Genomic DNA, 14,323 nt, shown 5'->3' on the forward strand with positions numbered 1-14,323 from the left:
CTGCATAATGGCCTTTGAGTATAGACACCAAAATCAGTGTCCTTTACTCAGTGGCTTAACAGGTCATATACTTATACTTGATATAGAATTGATGTCCCACATTTTAAACCAAGCTATGTTTGGCTCAAACCTAAGTTTTAAGGTCTCCTAAGGGGGCACTTAATGGATACGGGTTACCAATTTCTCCAAAACTGCCGTTTCTGAATGCAAAAAAAAAAGAAAAAAAGATTGAAATTGCAAGAGTTAGATGGTTTGAATAGGTGTTATCTTATTTGTGGACATTGAATATGGCATTGCTAATTAATTTTAGAAAAACCAATGAATAGGTCATGTTAAGTTTGATGGAATCACCAACGAATCTAGTCCAATGGAAAGTGCATTGATTCTGAATGACTAGTGGTCTTAGATTCAAATCTCAATGACGCAAACATTTGTGTGAGAAACCCCCTTGTATTCAAAAAGAAAAAAAAGAAAAAAGTTTGATGAGAAACCATCTTTACTCTATGGTAAGATGAAGGTATTCCTACCTGAGAAGTACTGCAAAGCTAAGCCAGTAAATGCTTATGCAATCGGACAAAAATATTTGAGATCTCTCCAATATGCCATTGCCAAGCACCAACCAAACATAGAAACAGCAACAATGATGGCTGAACTGCAAACTCATTAAAACCACACAGTTACTATTGAATACCCATGTTGGAAATTGTACACGAACATACAAAAACAGACACACAAAAAAAAAGATTTCCGTTTCATTTTCTTATATATAAAAAATTCTAAGCTATTTAAAATTTCCTATCTATCCACCATACTAGAAGAATTCATATACAAAGGGAATTTCACTGTAGCAAAATTTCAAATATGTCGGAAAATTAAAATACATGATAATATCACCACAGTGACACCCCATTACACGTAAATTTTTCTCCCACCGTACATACCAATCCAAATGGGAAAACACAATATCTCTCAGCAAGTGCTTTAATCTCGATTACCAACCCCATGAATTTATGGCTAATGAATTTTCCCAACCTCTCCCACTTGCCCATCAATTCAATGCCTCACATGGCCATGACACATGTCACCGCTGGGTTTCACATGATCGGTTTCTTACTTTCTCTGATCAGATCATTCCAGATTTGTGTAAAAACTTGGATAATAACATCATGGTGGGATGCAGAGTTGAGTTCAAGAAAGCAGCTGAGCAGCTCCTGCAGATCCTCCTTTGAATAAATCTGCTTCTCTACGATCATCTGCAGCATAGACTGCCTGAAGTCTTGGTAGGGATCGTTGGATTCCTTCACCACAGCAATGCTGTCGTCGATCTTTGTCCACTTGGGGCTTGGGAACTTGGTGTTCTTTGGATTTGTGCTTTCTGATGAATCAGACGGGTGTGAGGAGGAGTTGTTGTTGAAGGAGATTGTGGTGGAGGTGCACTGGTCCGCATTATCATCGTCGTCATCAACAGTGAAACTGCCATTTTTGTCACAAGAGCTTGAAAGAGTCTTGATTTGGGTTTTGGGTTTTGGAGTTGGCTCATATGTTAGACGTGTAATGTCTAACCCATTAAAGTGTGGTCTTATAATCATCAAAGGGAGATATCAATTAGGAGTTCAAAACAACTAAACCTGCAGCTCTATAAAGTTAGTGTTTTAAGGTTAATATAAGAGCTAGAAGGATTCCTATCTTAATTGTGGATTAGAAGTTATAAACCTAATGCAATAAGGACTTCTTAAGAGTTTCTTGATGGACAAGACTCTTAGGAAGATGCATATAAATACAAGTGCCCCTGCTCAACCGATCAAGCCAACCAGCACAAAAGAATTCACCCCATCTAGAATGAGTGTATGAAGGGATCGGATTGAGGAGATGTGCTCTTGTATATTCTCGATGTGTGTTCTATCATGTGCAGTCATTAATATAGTTTACATGTGGTATCAGAGCCTAGGCTGCATGTTTTGGAACCAAAAGAAATCACCCATCCTTTCAGCCACTGCAATTGGGCGGCATTTTGCCAAAGGCGAAAAGTTGTTCCTCTTTTACTGCCTCTTGACAGGGCCTCCAATTTTGGTTTTGAGGCATCTTTTCGAAATTCAATTGCGTTATGGGGAAAATCTTGGATGCACGGAGGGCTTCCTGATTTTAATGTCTCGACTTCTGATGTACCTGACTCAAATTCAAAGATTCTAGAAGACATATAAAAGGGCCTCAAATATGGCAATATAAGCTTACGAGGTATGTATGAATGACCTATTCTATATCTGTTTCTCATCAATAGACGTGCATGCAAAAGGCTAAAATTGCCTCTAATTTGATACATAGGAGTTGCACTATAGAATTGGCTCATCTTTTCTAAATATAATTGTTGTGAGATTTTAAAAACGGAAGGAACTTGCTCACCTATTTGGACATTGCAAATTATACTTTGAACCATTATATATGCATGAAAACTTTTTTGTAGGCTGGGTAATACTTTTGTCTCTACCAAGCAAAATATAATTGAAAATGCCGCAAGCTACAGTTACTAATTACTAATCATTGCGTTGGCTAACGCATATAAGTTTTTTTTATTTTTTAGATATCGCATATGTCATGAATTGTTTTACCATGACTTATTTGGAGAAATCCATTTTAGCTATTCTCTCATCAATCATTTTGCGCTATGATCTAGATTTCTAGTGTTAATTTTAATATCATCATGTTCTATGGCATATTAAATTTTGGCCTCAAGTTTTGATCTCAGGCATGCTTAATATCTGATTTGCGGTATAAAGAATATATGTGTGTATAATCAGAGTTTAAGGCAATACTAAACTAAAACATCACACGATCAAGAATTCTATTTTGCACACGATTTCATTCTATCTAACCAAGCTGACTTTCAGGTTTTTTATTATTATATATATTAGCATAGCAAATGTATATATGCGAAAGGTTATAAAGTACCAAACCAAAAGATAAAACCTAAAACTGAAAGCTACATCAGCATGTATTGTTTTCTAATCTTTTGTTTCACTAACGCATTCTGTTAAGCATGTTTTTAATATAAAGTTTTTATCATTCATGTTTGAAAGGCTATTGATCAAAGACTGGAGATCTCGAATATTGCATTAGTTAAGCGAGCCACAGCAGCTTAACTATTGCAGATTTAGTTTCCAATCTAAAAATTGATCAATAATTGCATCACAACTAGTAGCCTTTTGTGCTATTTTCATCCACAGATGAAAAGAATACAAATTGATGACAGATGTGATGGAACAACATGGAGAAAGGGTTTGTGTAAACTAACAGGAAATTTCTTGATCCACAGATGAGAAATTTTCTCGTACAAGAAGTTTATTCAGACCTAATATTCGTCTAGTGTTTTAGAACATGTTTAACTTATGACCCACAGGTGTAAGTTAATAATGTTTAAGTAAAGCTTCCTGGGGAAATTTTGTCCACGTATATTAATGGTGGAGTGACCCAAAAGATAACGTATGTGAATTAATATAGGAATTTCTCTCTATCCACAGATGTGAGAATTTAACCTACGAAAGAAATTCATATAGCGACTCTTTTGGTGATCACTAAAAACATGTTTGATTCTCAACCCACAGGTGTGAATCAATAATGTACAGATATTTTTAAGCACTATGGGACAGCTTATCCAGATATGTTTGTGTTTTAAAAACTTTTCAGAATGTCACAGTGAACCTTAACTCCATTAGGCGCATATACGGTTTTGTTTTGTTATATGGATTGTAACATGATACATGTCCCATTTATCGGTTTTGATAAATCTCACATGCTTGAGTTGCTGATAATAATTTATTAATAGTGGTCTTAAATAGTCATAAAAGTTGTTTTCATGACTCAAGGAAAGATAAATTCGGTTGATCACATAAAGGGAAACGTGAGCTACTTTGGAACTTTCTTGCTTGGCTATATTGTTTGTTTATGTATGGACATGTTTGAGACTTGGTTGCTTTTTGTATGCATTTAAGTGAATGTTTTTGTAGCATCAATGCAACTTCACATGTAAAAGGATTGATCCGTAAGTGATTTGGATTAAACCATGTATAGTTGGACTGATCCACATGTGTTAAAAGTATTAATTCGTATTTGATGGAATCATGTAAAGTTGGATTAATCCATAAGGTTATGTTCATCATAAAATAAATTGGCTGTTTTGTAAGGCCATGCAATTTGAAGCGTAGATCATGTTTAAGGATATTGTATTACTGTTATTTCTTAATTGAATGAGTTGCATGAATCAAATTGCACTTCTAATCAAGGCTCACTAATTTTGTTTTGAATCAAAAGTGGCACATTGCAATATATAAGATACTCAAGATGCAAACGATCTTTTGATTGCTAAAAGTGTTTAAACTTGATAAAGTGATATTTTATATTTTGCCTTTGTGATATGGTATTAATTGTTTTGTACCTACATGGAACTTAATGTTGAATGTTTAGAATGCATAAGGATAACTAAATTTTGAGGTGTATATTGTTAGCATTCATAAATTTATAGTTGACAATTTTTCCAGTTTTGAACTATGCTAACATGTCGTCTGTTAGGGTGAAGTTATAATTCGAATTAACTAATGACAAAATTAGACGAGAAGGATGATTTTCTAAGGTTTTTGGAGGTGCTGATTTCATGAAAATATGTTGAGAATTTATTTTTTGGTGAATTTATAAATTTGAAACAGATGCACAGTAATTTTCCTGACAGTTTCTGCATTATGTATAATGATTGTTGAATGACCCACATAAAGATCTCCAAATGACCTGAATTTTTGATATGTTAAGCATATACGAGTCTTCATGAATTCTGCAAAATTTCGTGATTATTGGATGTGTAGTTTATTTGTGAGAATTTTATAAGTGATCTGTGTTCAGGAAAAGTATGTGCTGACAGATTTTCTGATTAAATTTGTAGATCAATTTCAGACCTTTTAATTAGCTATAAACGACTCTATAATTTTTATGTATGAAGATTAATGTCTCTAGTTTGTTTCCATGAAATTTGAAGCTAATCCGACATATAGATTAATTATGGTAAATTCTCAAGTAATCACATATCATTACGGAAAATTTCTTGACAGTTCTGTGCATTTAGGCTTATACTGTGAAGTACATTTAGGAGCACGCCTTGAAAGTTCTTTTACAGCATGTTGTCACAGTGTTTCTAATCATAAGGTTATTGGTGCACTATATATTGAAGTAGCAAAGTAGTTAGTGTTTGCCCAAGTGGGAGAAGTGATGTAGAGTTTTTGGGCTTCACACTCAATACCTTATTATCTTATATTTTGATAAAGCTCATAAAGGTTTTGGAGCATACTTGGAACTGTTTTCTGGCTGTTGACACATTGAAGTTTTACATCTTAAGTGTTAGTTTTATGCATCTATATGTTTATGACTAATGTTTGGGTGATTGGCTGTTTGTTTTAGCTACTAAAGTTCTTACAATGTTTACAGTTTTTTTATTTTGTATTGGTTAAAGAAAATTTAATTGATTTTTAAAGTACAAAGTGAATAAAGTTTAATGCATTCATTACAGTTTTGTTATTTCTCAACTAAAGACCAATATGCATGACATGTTATATGTTTTTCATTACAGTTCTGTTATTTCTCAACTAAAGACCAATCTGCATGACATGTTATATGTTTTTCAAGATATGTGTTAGTAAAGTGCTATTTTGAGAAATAAATTAAAGGAATTAAAGTTGAATCTTAAGGAAACGATTTCGGTGAGAATAATATGATCTGTGCTATGCTCATTTCTTGATGCATTTTTCGGTGCAAAACATGTATTCAATGAGTGGGAGCATTCAATGATCTTCTTTGTTGCATACATTTAGTTTTGACTGTTTATGATTAATCACTTAATGTTCCAGTTCTTCGTTAAGGGTTTTAAGGCTAATCTGAACAAAGATTGTTTGGATATGTTAATTGTTATTTAATTCATATTTTCAGTTAACAGTGGTTAATCAATGACACTTTTACCTTTCATTGAATTTATGATTACTAATAAGCTTTAAGATTTTTGTTTCAAGCTTGTAAGGTAGAAGGTAAATGAAAGGAAATTGCATTGGTTGATTGATATACTATATGAGGTTATTCCCAAAAGTATTAATGGGAAATTTGATTCGATTTGGTTATGCCATTCATTTTCTATATGCAAAATCAGTGGGAGCCGAGTTTTATTCCACTTAATTTCATTATTTTCTTGGAGACAGTTCAGTTATTTTGTTCACTACTGTTTGGTTCAATTCTTTTAATAAATTATGTGACTTCAGTTTTATGTTTATTATTCTTGACAAATGAATCCAGTTACATGTCATATTGCAGTATAGCTAGCTACAGTCACTGCATAAGACATGAATTCATACCAGAATCATTAAGGAGAGATCTTGGTAATCTCATAAGGGAGGGCGTATGAATGAAAGTGACTTTGTAAACACAAATTAAGTTTGGTCATAATCATTCTACATTCTAATCTTGACGGAAGTCTCATGTGATCTTGAGAGCTCGTATGAGTAATTATAAAGACCTTGAAATATTGAAATGTTCAATAAGTCTTGATAGTTCCATGCTTGTTCTTTTGATTGACAGTGACTTGATTAGGAATTATAGTTGAATTGAATTCCACAGGCCTTACAGTAATTGATATTGAGTTCTTGATGATCATTAGACCAAGTGGGAGAATGTTAGATGTGTAGATGTCTAACCCATTAAAGTGTGGTCTTATAATCATCAAAGGATTCTAAGACTTTATATCAATTAGGAGTTCAAAAAAACTAAACCTGTAGCTCTATAAAGTTAGTGTTTTAAGGCTAATATAAGAGCTAGAAGGATTCCTATCTTAATTGTGGATTAGAAGTTATAAACCTAATGCAATAAGGACTTCTTAAGAGTTTCTTGATGGGCAAGACTCTTAGGAAGATGCATATAAATACAAGTGCCCCTGCTCAACCGATCAAGCCAACCAGCACAAAAGAATTCACCCCATCTAGAATGAGTGTATGAAGGGATCGGATTGAGGAGATGTGCTCTTGTATATTCTCGATGTGTGTTCTATCATGTGCAGTCATTAATATAGTTTACATTTATACATATATCTAGAGAGCTTTTTTGGCTTGCCATAAACAAATAACCTGCAATATTGGATATGAGTAGGGTTTGATAAGTTTGTGCTTTTGCTGAAGACATTGGAGAGGAGGGAGAGATATAGAGAGAGTTCCTTTCACTATTGCCTTTAGAGAGAGAGAGATAGAGAGAGATTTTGGTTTAAGGAAGCTGGGAAAGTATTGTTGGTAGGAGTCTTTTTCAGCAATCAATATTTTTGCTCTGGCATGAGACTTGTGTGAACGAGAGAGGGGGTGTGTTTTGATAGGAGTCTTTTTCTGTATTACTGTTGAAGCAGAGGAGGGTTTTTTATTTTTTATTTTTATAAAAGAAGCATTTGACTTAAGAGTATTGGAAATCAAACTTAAAAGCATGTGTGACCTTGGCAAAGGCAACCTTCGTGATAAGATTCTTCCCTTTCAAGTTTATCATCTATATATTATATCAAAACAATATTTTATAAGAAATAAAAATAATATTATGTAATCTTTCTCAATGAACATATCTAACTGATTGTTTAGCTTGGAAGGAAAATAAATTGATTATTTTTGTTCTTCTTTATAAAATAATAATCAACAACTTTTTATTTTCGGTTACGTACAAATTTTTTTAATAAACATAATAAATTTACTATTATACCTCATATAAGGGCCTAGACTTTAGAAATACATCAAAAATTGCCATCAATTTCTTAAAATACATCAAAAATTGCCATCAATTTCTTAAAATAAGCCTAACCCCAAAATCTCATACAAATATCAAAAACACTCAAGAGTGCTGCTAAATAAACCCTAAAATTAACTAAGTACACCATACTATAAAAGTATATATTGAATTACTGATTTACCCTAATATAAAATGACCAAAAAGGATATATGAAATTGTGAAACAAATATAATTTTAATAAGTACACCCTACTAACCATATTCAACCATAATCAAGAGATTGCTTGTCCTATTGTGTTTTTAACGAAAGAGGTGGTGATTGCAAGAACTTGGAATTGCAAAAAAAGTGTCAACAGTTTTAGTAGAAGCATAAATCCATATGAAAAGTCCAAGATTTATAAACACTATTAAAAAAATAAAGCTGAAAATTAACTATAAAATAATGCTACAAGTATTAGGGTGTACCAGAGGTATTTTTGGTAGTTTTATAGGGTGTACTTAATTAATTTTACATTTTAATTAAAATATTAGGGTGTACTTAGATCATAGGGTGTACTCAATTAATTTTAGGGTTTGTTTAGCAGCACTCAACACTTAATAGGATATCAAAGTAATTTAATAATTAATATTCATTTCAATAAGGCCTGCTATCATTTTTTTGGTTTTTTTTTTGGATTTGTTTATAGAAATTCAATGTTGTAGAGTTTATCTATAATCTTAGTGCTAAGAATGAATATATCACTAAATATCTCTAATAATAACTCAAATTGAAAACTAATATCTAAGATTCTTGGCATGAAACTAATTTGGAGTTAATAAAAAACATTGGATTTTGGGGGGAATAATGACGGATTCCGAATTAACCGGCACTAAAAGAATAATAGAAATTAAACGAGGCCCAAAAGACCAGAACTAGGTCGAAAGAGTTCTTTAGCAACGGCGAGACTACAATGCGGAGATTTTGTGCGGAGGTTACTTACGGAGACTACTTACTGGGCCGTTAGATTGATCAAAAGGCTAACATTAATATCCTCCTTACGCTACAACCGGGTTAAAATTACCCATCACAAAAATTACAACCCATCTCTTCTCTCTTATCTCTACCCTTTCGCAGAAATACTGGAATTATTGATGCTGGTGGTTTATTACACAACTGGTGCTTGGCTTAAGGGATTTTCTATGAAAACCCAACAGTCACCATCCATCTCTCTTCTTCCGGCGAAAACCCAACAGTCACAACCATCGCACTCAAATCCAACCCACCACAACGTACTCCATATCCAAGTTTTGGGGAGAGAGAGAGAGAGAGAGAGAGAGAGAGAGAGAGAGAGAGAGAGAGAGAGAATCTGGATATTTTTTTTATTTTTTGGATCAGATCTAGAGTTTTTATTAAAAATAGCCAAAATTTACCCTATACTTTTATAAATGTCAGTTTTTATAAAAACTTTCAAAAATAGCCAAAAACTCACTTAAAAATACTCAAATGCCCTCAAAACTAAAACCCACAAAAACCTAAAAAAGCAAAACATAAAAACTGTAATATATGTTTTCATTTGATTTTAAACATAAAAACTCCCCTATGTTAGTATCTATTGTCTTTGTCATTGGGCTCGAAGCTTTGGTATTATTTGTTGTCGTCAACCATGTTGATGCTATCACCATTGGAGGCCACACACAACCCCTTGTTAGCCATATATGGACTTCAAAGTTGCTAATTAGATTCCGATATGAACTTTAACATTGCGGAGATGAATCAATAACTCTATGAGTGCCTTGTTAAATATATAATACAAATATACGGCTTATTAGAGATAATTAAGTAATTAGATAATGGAGATGAAGGAGATCATAGAACAAAAGCTTTGCTTCAACTCAATGTTGGGTGGATGCAGTACTCGAACTAGCTAGGAATCAAGTCATATTCATGGTTCAACTCCTCCAATGATATAACATGGGATCAAACCTTTGTTTTTATATATGTTTAAAATCAAATTGAAAACAAAATTGCATTTTTTTAAAAAAGTTTTTGTGGGTTTTTACTTAGGAGGGCGTTTGAGTAATTTTAGGTGAATTTTTTGCTATTTTTGAAAGTTTTTGCAAAAACTGACATTAATGAAAGTAGGGGGTAAATTTTGGCTATTTTTGATAAAAACTCTCAGATCTAAGTATTGTTTAGATTTCATATTTTTCTTGGTTTAATGTCATAGTTAGCATTTTGATTTTGATTTGGGGGACTCTGTTTCTGTGTTCATCTGTGCAGTGGGGCTCTATTTGTTATAGATCTCTGGTTGCTCTGTCAAATTTTGTAGAATAACTGGGTTCTTGAGAACATTTTGCACAGAGAGAGAGAATGGTTGGGTTGGGGATGGGGTGGCTTTGCTGGTGTTTTTTTTTTCTCAGTTGGCTGGCGATGGGGCTGGAAAGAGGGAGAGAGAGCCGGGTGTTGGGCGGGATGGTCGTGGTGGAGGCGTGGCTACGAGGCTAGGGTAGTAAGAATCAAGGGGAGGTAGTGGGCTGAGCTGGGATGAATGAATTTCCTCCCTTTTTTCCTAATATTTCTTTTATTTTATTATTTACAGATTCCGATTTTCCACCAAATTTTACAAAGAAATGTTCATGTACCATTTTCTTCATGAACTTCCCACAGATTTTAGTTTAGTAATCATACCCACTTTTTCTATTTTGATTTTTCCCTCATAATTCCTTTTTTTTAATGAAATTTGAAAAACCATTCTTTCTGGGTTTGGGTTTTAGCCATATTTGTATTTTTTTTCTTTTGATGGGACAAAGATAATATTCCAAGAGTTGCATATTGAGCCAATACAAGTTGATCTGGAAGATTTCTGAAGGCATAAGAAGTAAGAGCAGAAGCAATTTGGGGTTGTACTGATAAGTGTATGGTTGTCTTGGGGGGTATGGGGTTCGGGGTTGGGAAGGGGCTGGGGTTGTGATTTCAAAGAACAAAGAAAAATGGGTGGGGCAGGTTCACTTTTTGTTTTTTTTCCTTCGGGGTGTTTGGCACAAAGAGAGAGAGAGAGAGAGAGAGAGAGAGAGAGGTTTTTTTTTTTTAAAAATAATCTTTTAGCTTGTAATACAATTTTTTTAAAATTTAAATTATGTTTAAAATATATTTTTCATTTAAATCCATGTGATATTGCAAAATAAAAGTCATTTAGGATAAAAAGCAATATAATAATAATTTAGGGTAAAAGGAAATATAATAATAATTTAGGGTAAAAGGAAATATAATAATAATTTAGGATAAAAGGAAATATAATAACAATTTAGGGTAAAAACTAATATAATAATAATTTAGGGTAGATAATAATAGTTTATGGTAAAAAGGAATATAATAATAATTTAGGGTTAAATGCAATATAATAATAATTTAGGTTAAATACAATATAATAATAATTCACGATCCAAACAATATAATAATAATTTAGGGTAAATATTAATATAATAATAATGAAATGTGGAGCAATCATAGGACGCCATCTGTCAAAAAAATGATAGCTCTCATTTCTGGAACTGCCACGTGTGAGTTCCTATAATTTAATATTATTTTTTTGGGATTTAACTTCTAAAATTCATAATAAATAAATTAAAAATCTTAAAAATACATCAGAAAGTCCTATGAACTCCTTGTGGCATTCTCTATGTCCTCAAGCCCTGAAAATATAACTTCCACTTATAAAAATATAAACTTATAACAAAAACTTAACTTTGTTTCTAAACAATCTAGAACACTAGTTAATGTTTCATAATACAACACTCAAGTTATTTGGTCAAACGATTACTATAAACTCCAATATGTTAAATCATGATTTTGGACCTCCATAATCGAGGATGATGTCGTGAGGAGTTTGTAGCAATTTTCGGTGTATTTTTATGATTTTTAATTTATTTATTATGCATTTTAAAATTTAAATACTAGAAAAATAATATTAAAGGGTATAGACCAATCGTGGGTCGCCACTTGTTGGGAGAAACACTGACGGCGCCACCTTCAGCTGCTGCCACATGTCGCTTAATATGATTTAATATTATTTATCTTGAATTTAACTTCTAAAATTCATAAAAATTAATTAAAAATCCAAAAAATATACCGAAAATTCCTAGAAACTCCTTGTGATATTCCCTACACCTTTAAGCTCTAAAAGTTTAATTTTGAGTTATACAAATGTAAATTAATAATAAAAACTCAACTTTAATTCTAAGCAATCTAAAACACTAGTTGATGTTTTATAACATAATATTCGTGTTCTTTGATCCAACGATTACTATGACCTCAAATATGTGAAATCTTTATTTTAAACCTGCAGAGTCAAAGATAATGTCATAAGGAGTTTGTAGCAATTTTCGGTGTATTTTTTATAATTTGTTTATGATATTTTAAAGATAAACTTTAAAAAAAATAATCAAAACAACATGTGGAGCAACCATTGGACGCCAATGGCGTCATCTTCAGCTGCTGCCATGTGTCGCCCTATACTATTTCACATTATTTTTCATGAATTTAACTTCTAAAATTTATAATTAATTAATTAAAAATCCAAAAAATACATAAAAAATTTATAGGAACCCCTTATGACATTCTATACACCCTCAATCTCTAAAAGTATAAATTTTAAATTATTAAAATATAAAATAATAACAAAAACTCAAATATGTTTCTAAACAATATAAAATATTAGTTGATGTTCTATAACTTAACACTCATGTTCTTTGATCCAACAATTACCTTAAACTCAAATATGTGAATCATGATTTTGGATCTCCATAATTGAAGATGATGTCGTGAGGAGTTTGTATCAATTTTCGGTGTATTTTTCTGATTTTTAATTTTTAAAAATAATTTTCAAAGATAAACTTGAAAAAAGTAATCATAATGATATGTGGAGCAATCGGAGGACGCCACCTATTAGAAACAATGACGGCGCCACCTTCAACGCTACCACTTGTCGACCTATACAATTTAATAGTATTTTTCTTGGATTTAATTTATAAAATTCATAATAAATTAATTTGAAATCCAAAAAATACACCTAAAATTCCTAGGAACTTCTTATGACATTATCTACGTCATCAAGCTCTAAAATTATAATTTTTATTTATAAAAATGTAAAGTGATAATAAAAACTCAACTTTGTTTCTAAGTAATTGAAAATACTAGTTGATGTCCTATACCATAATACTCATGTTTTTAATCCAACGATTACCTTAAACTCAAATACGTGAATCATGATTTTAGACCTCCATAATCATGATGATGCCTTGAGGAGTTTTTAGCAATTTTCAGTGTATTTTTCTAATTTTTAATTATTTTTTCAAGAATTTTAAAATATAAAATTGGAAAAGTAATCAAAATGACATGTGGAGCAATCGTGGTACACCTCCTGTTGGAAACACTAACGGCGCCACCTTCAGCTGCTGCCACATGTTGCCATATACTATTTAATATTATTTTTCCTATATTTTACTTATAAAATTCATAATTAATTAATTAAAAATCCAAAAAATACACCAAAAATTCCTAAGAACTCCTCGTGACATTCTCTACACCCTCAAACTATAAAAGCAAAATTTTCACTTATAAAAATGTAAAGTGATAATGTAAACTCAAATTTATTTTAAAACAATATAAACCACTAGTTGATGTTTTGTAACTTAACACTCATGTTCTTTGATCCAACGACTACCTTGAACTCAAATATGTGAAATCATAATTTTGGACCTCCATAATCATGTTACGCCACCTTTGGAAACACTGACGGCGCCACCTTTAGCTGCTGCCACGTGTTGCCTATAATATTTAATATTATTTTTCTTGATTTTACTTCTAAAATTCATAATAAATAAATTAAAAATCCAAAAAATACATCGAAAATTCCTAGGAACTCCTTGTGACGTTATAAAACTTGGGGAAGCTATTAATCATCCATTTCATAATGAAAAAATCCAAACATTTTTTGATAACTCACTTTCCTCTCAACCCTAGTTATATATCCTTGTTAACTTCAACTTCAATAACCTACATCAACAAGCATCTCCCGTGAATCTTCGGAATTTTTTGATAACTCACTTTCCTTTCAACCATAAAAATATATTTTGCAATAACCAACCTTACAAGTATATTTCCTTAATGTTCATTATCTAATTTTTAATAATACAAGTATTAGTTTCCTTTCATATATAAGGCTGTAAAAGTATCTGTTTTATTATAATAATCTACATATAAAATATTTGGACAATGGTTTTAAGTCATCATGGGTGTGTGCGTCTAAATCTTTGAACACGTCAAATGTGTTCAATAAGTTGTCAATATGATGCCGCATGGGGAATCAATAAAGTATCTCTATCATGTCCAATCACATAAAATGATGGCGTACGTTTTTTGAAAAACCTCACACACAGTCAGAAGCATTGTCCAATCACATAATATTTCTCGTTGTCTATATGAGTGATTATATATTCACTGTAATTTTTTTTTCTCAGTATATGTTTACTTTGAGGGATTCCACAAACATATAATATAAAGA

At 31.9% G+C, this 14,323-nt stretch overlaps 1 protein-coding gene across 1 annotated transcript; it reads right to left on the minus strand.

Annotated features, from left to right (window-relative positions):
• Positions 1-826: 826 nt before the first annotated feature.
• Positions 827-7,387, minus strand: LOC117632437 (transcription repressor OFP8-like). The gene is made up of 2 exons (XM_034365906.1): positions 7,106-7,387; positions 827-1,542 (listed from the first exon to the last, which is right to left on the minus strand). The coding sequence occupies exons 1-2, from the start codon at positions 7,198-7,200 to the stop codon at positions 1,095-1,097; spliced, it is 543 nt and encodes a 180-aa protein (XP_034221797.1). The 5' UTR covers positions 7,201-7,387; the 3' UTR covers positions 827-1,094.
• Between the last annotated feature and the right edge of the window lie 6,936 nt (positions 7,388-14,323).

Source organism: Prunus dulcis, chromosome 6 (assembly GCF_902201215.1).
Source record: "Prunus dulcis chromosome 6, ALMONDv2, whole genome shotgun sequence".
In the NCBI taxonomy this organism is placed as follows: domain Eukaryota; kingdom Viridiplantae; phylum Streptophyta; class Magnoliopsida; order Rosales; family Rosaceae; genus Prunus; species Prunus dulcis.

What these genes read in the sequence shown, in the direction of transcription:
- LOC117632437 (XM_034365906.1), bottom strand. Translation starts at nt 7,200, where the DNA reads ATGTCTTCAGCAAAAGCACAAACTTATCAAACCCTACTCATATCCAAT. An exon ending in CAAAAAAGCTCTCTAGATAT is followed by an intron (nt 1,543 to 7,105) that starts ATGTATAAATGT and finishes TACACGTCTAAC; the next exon opens with ATATGAGCCAACTCCAAAAC.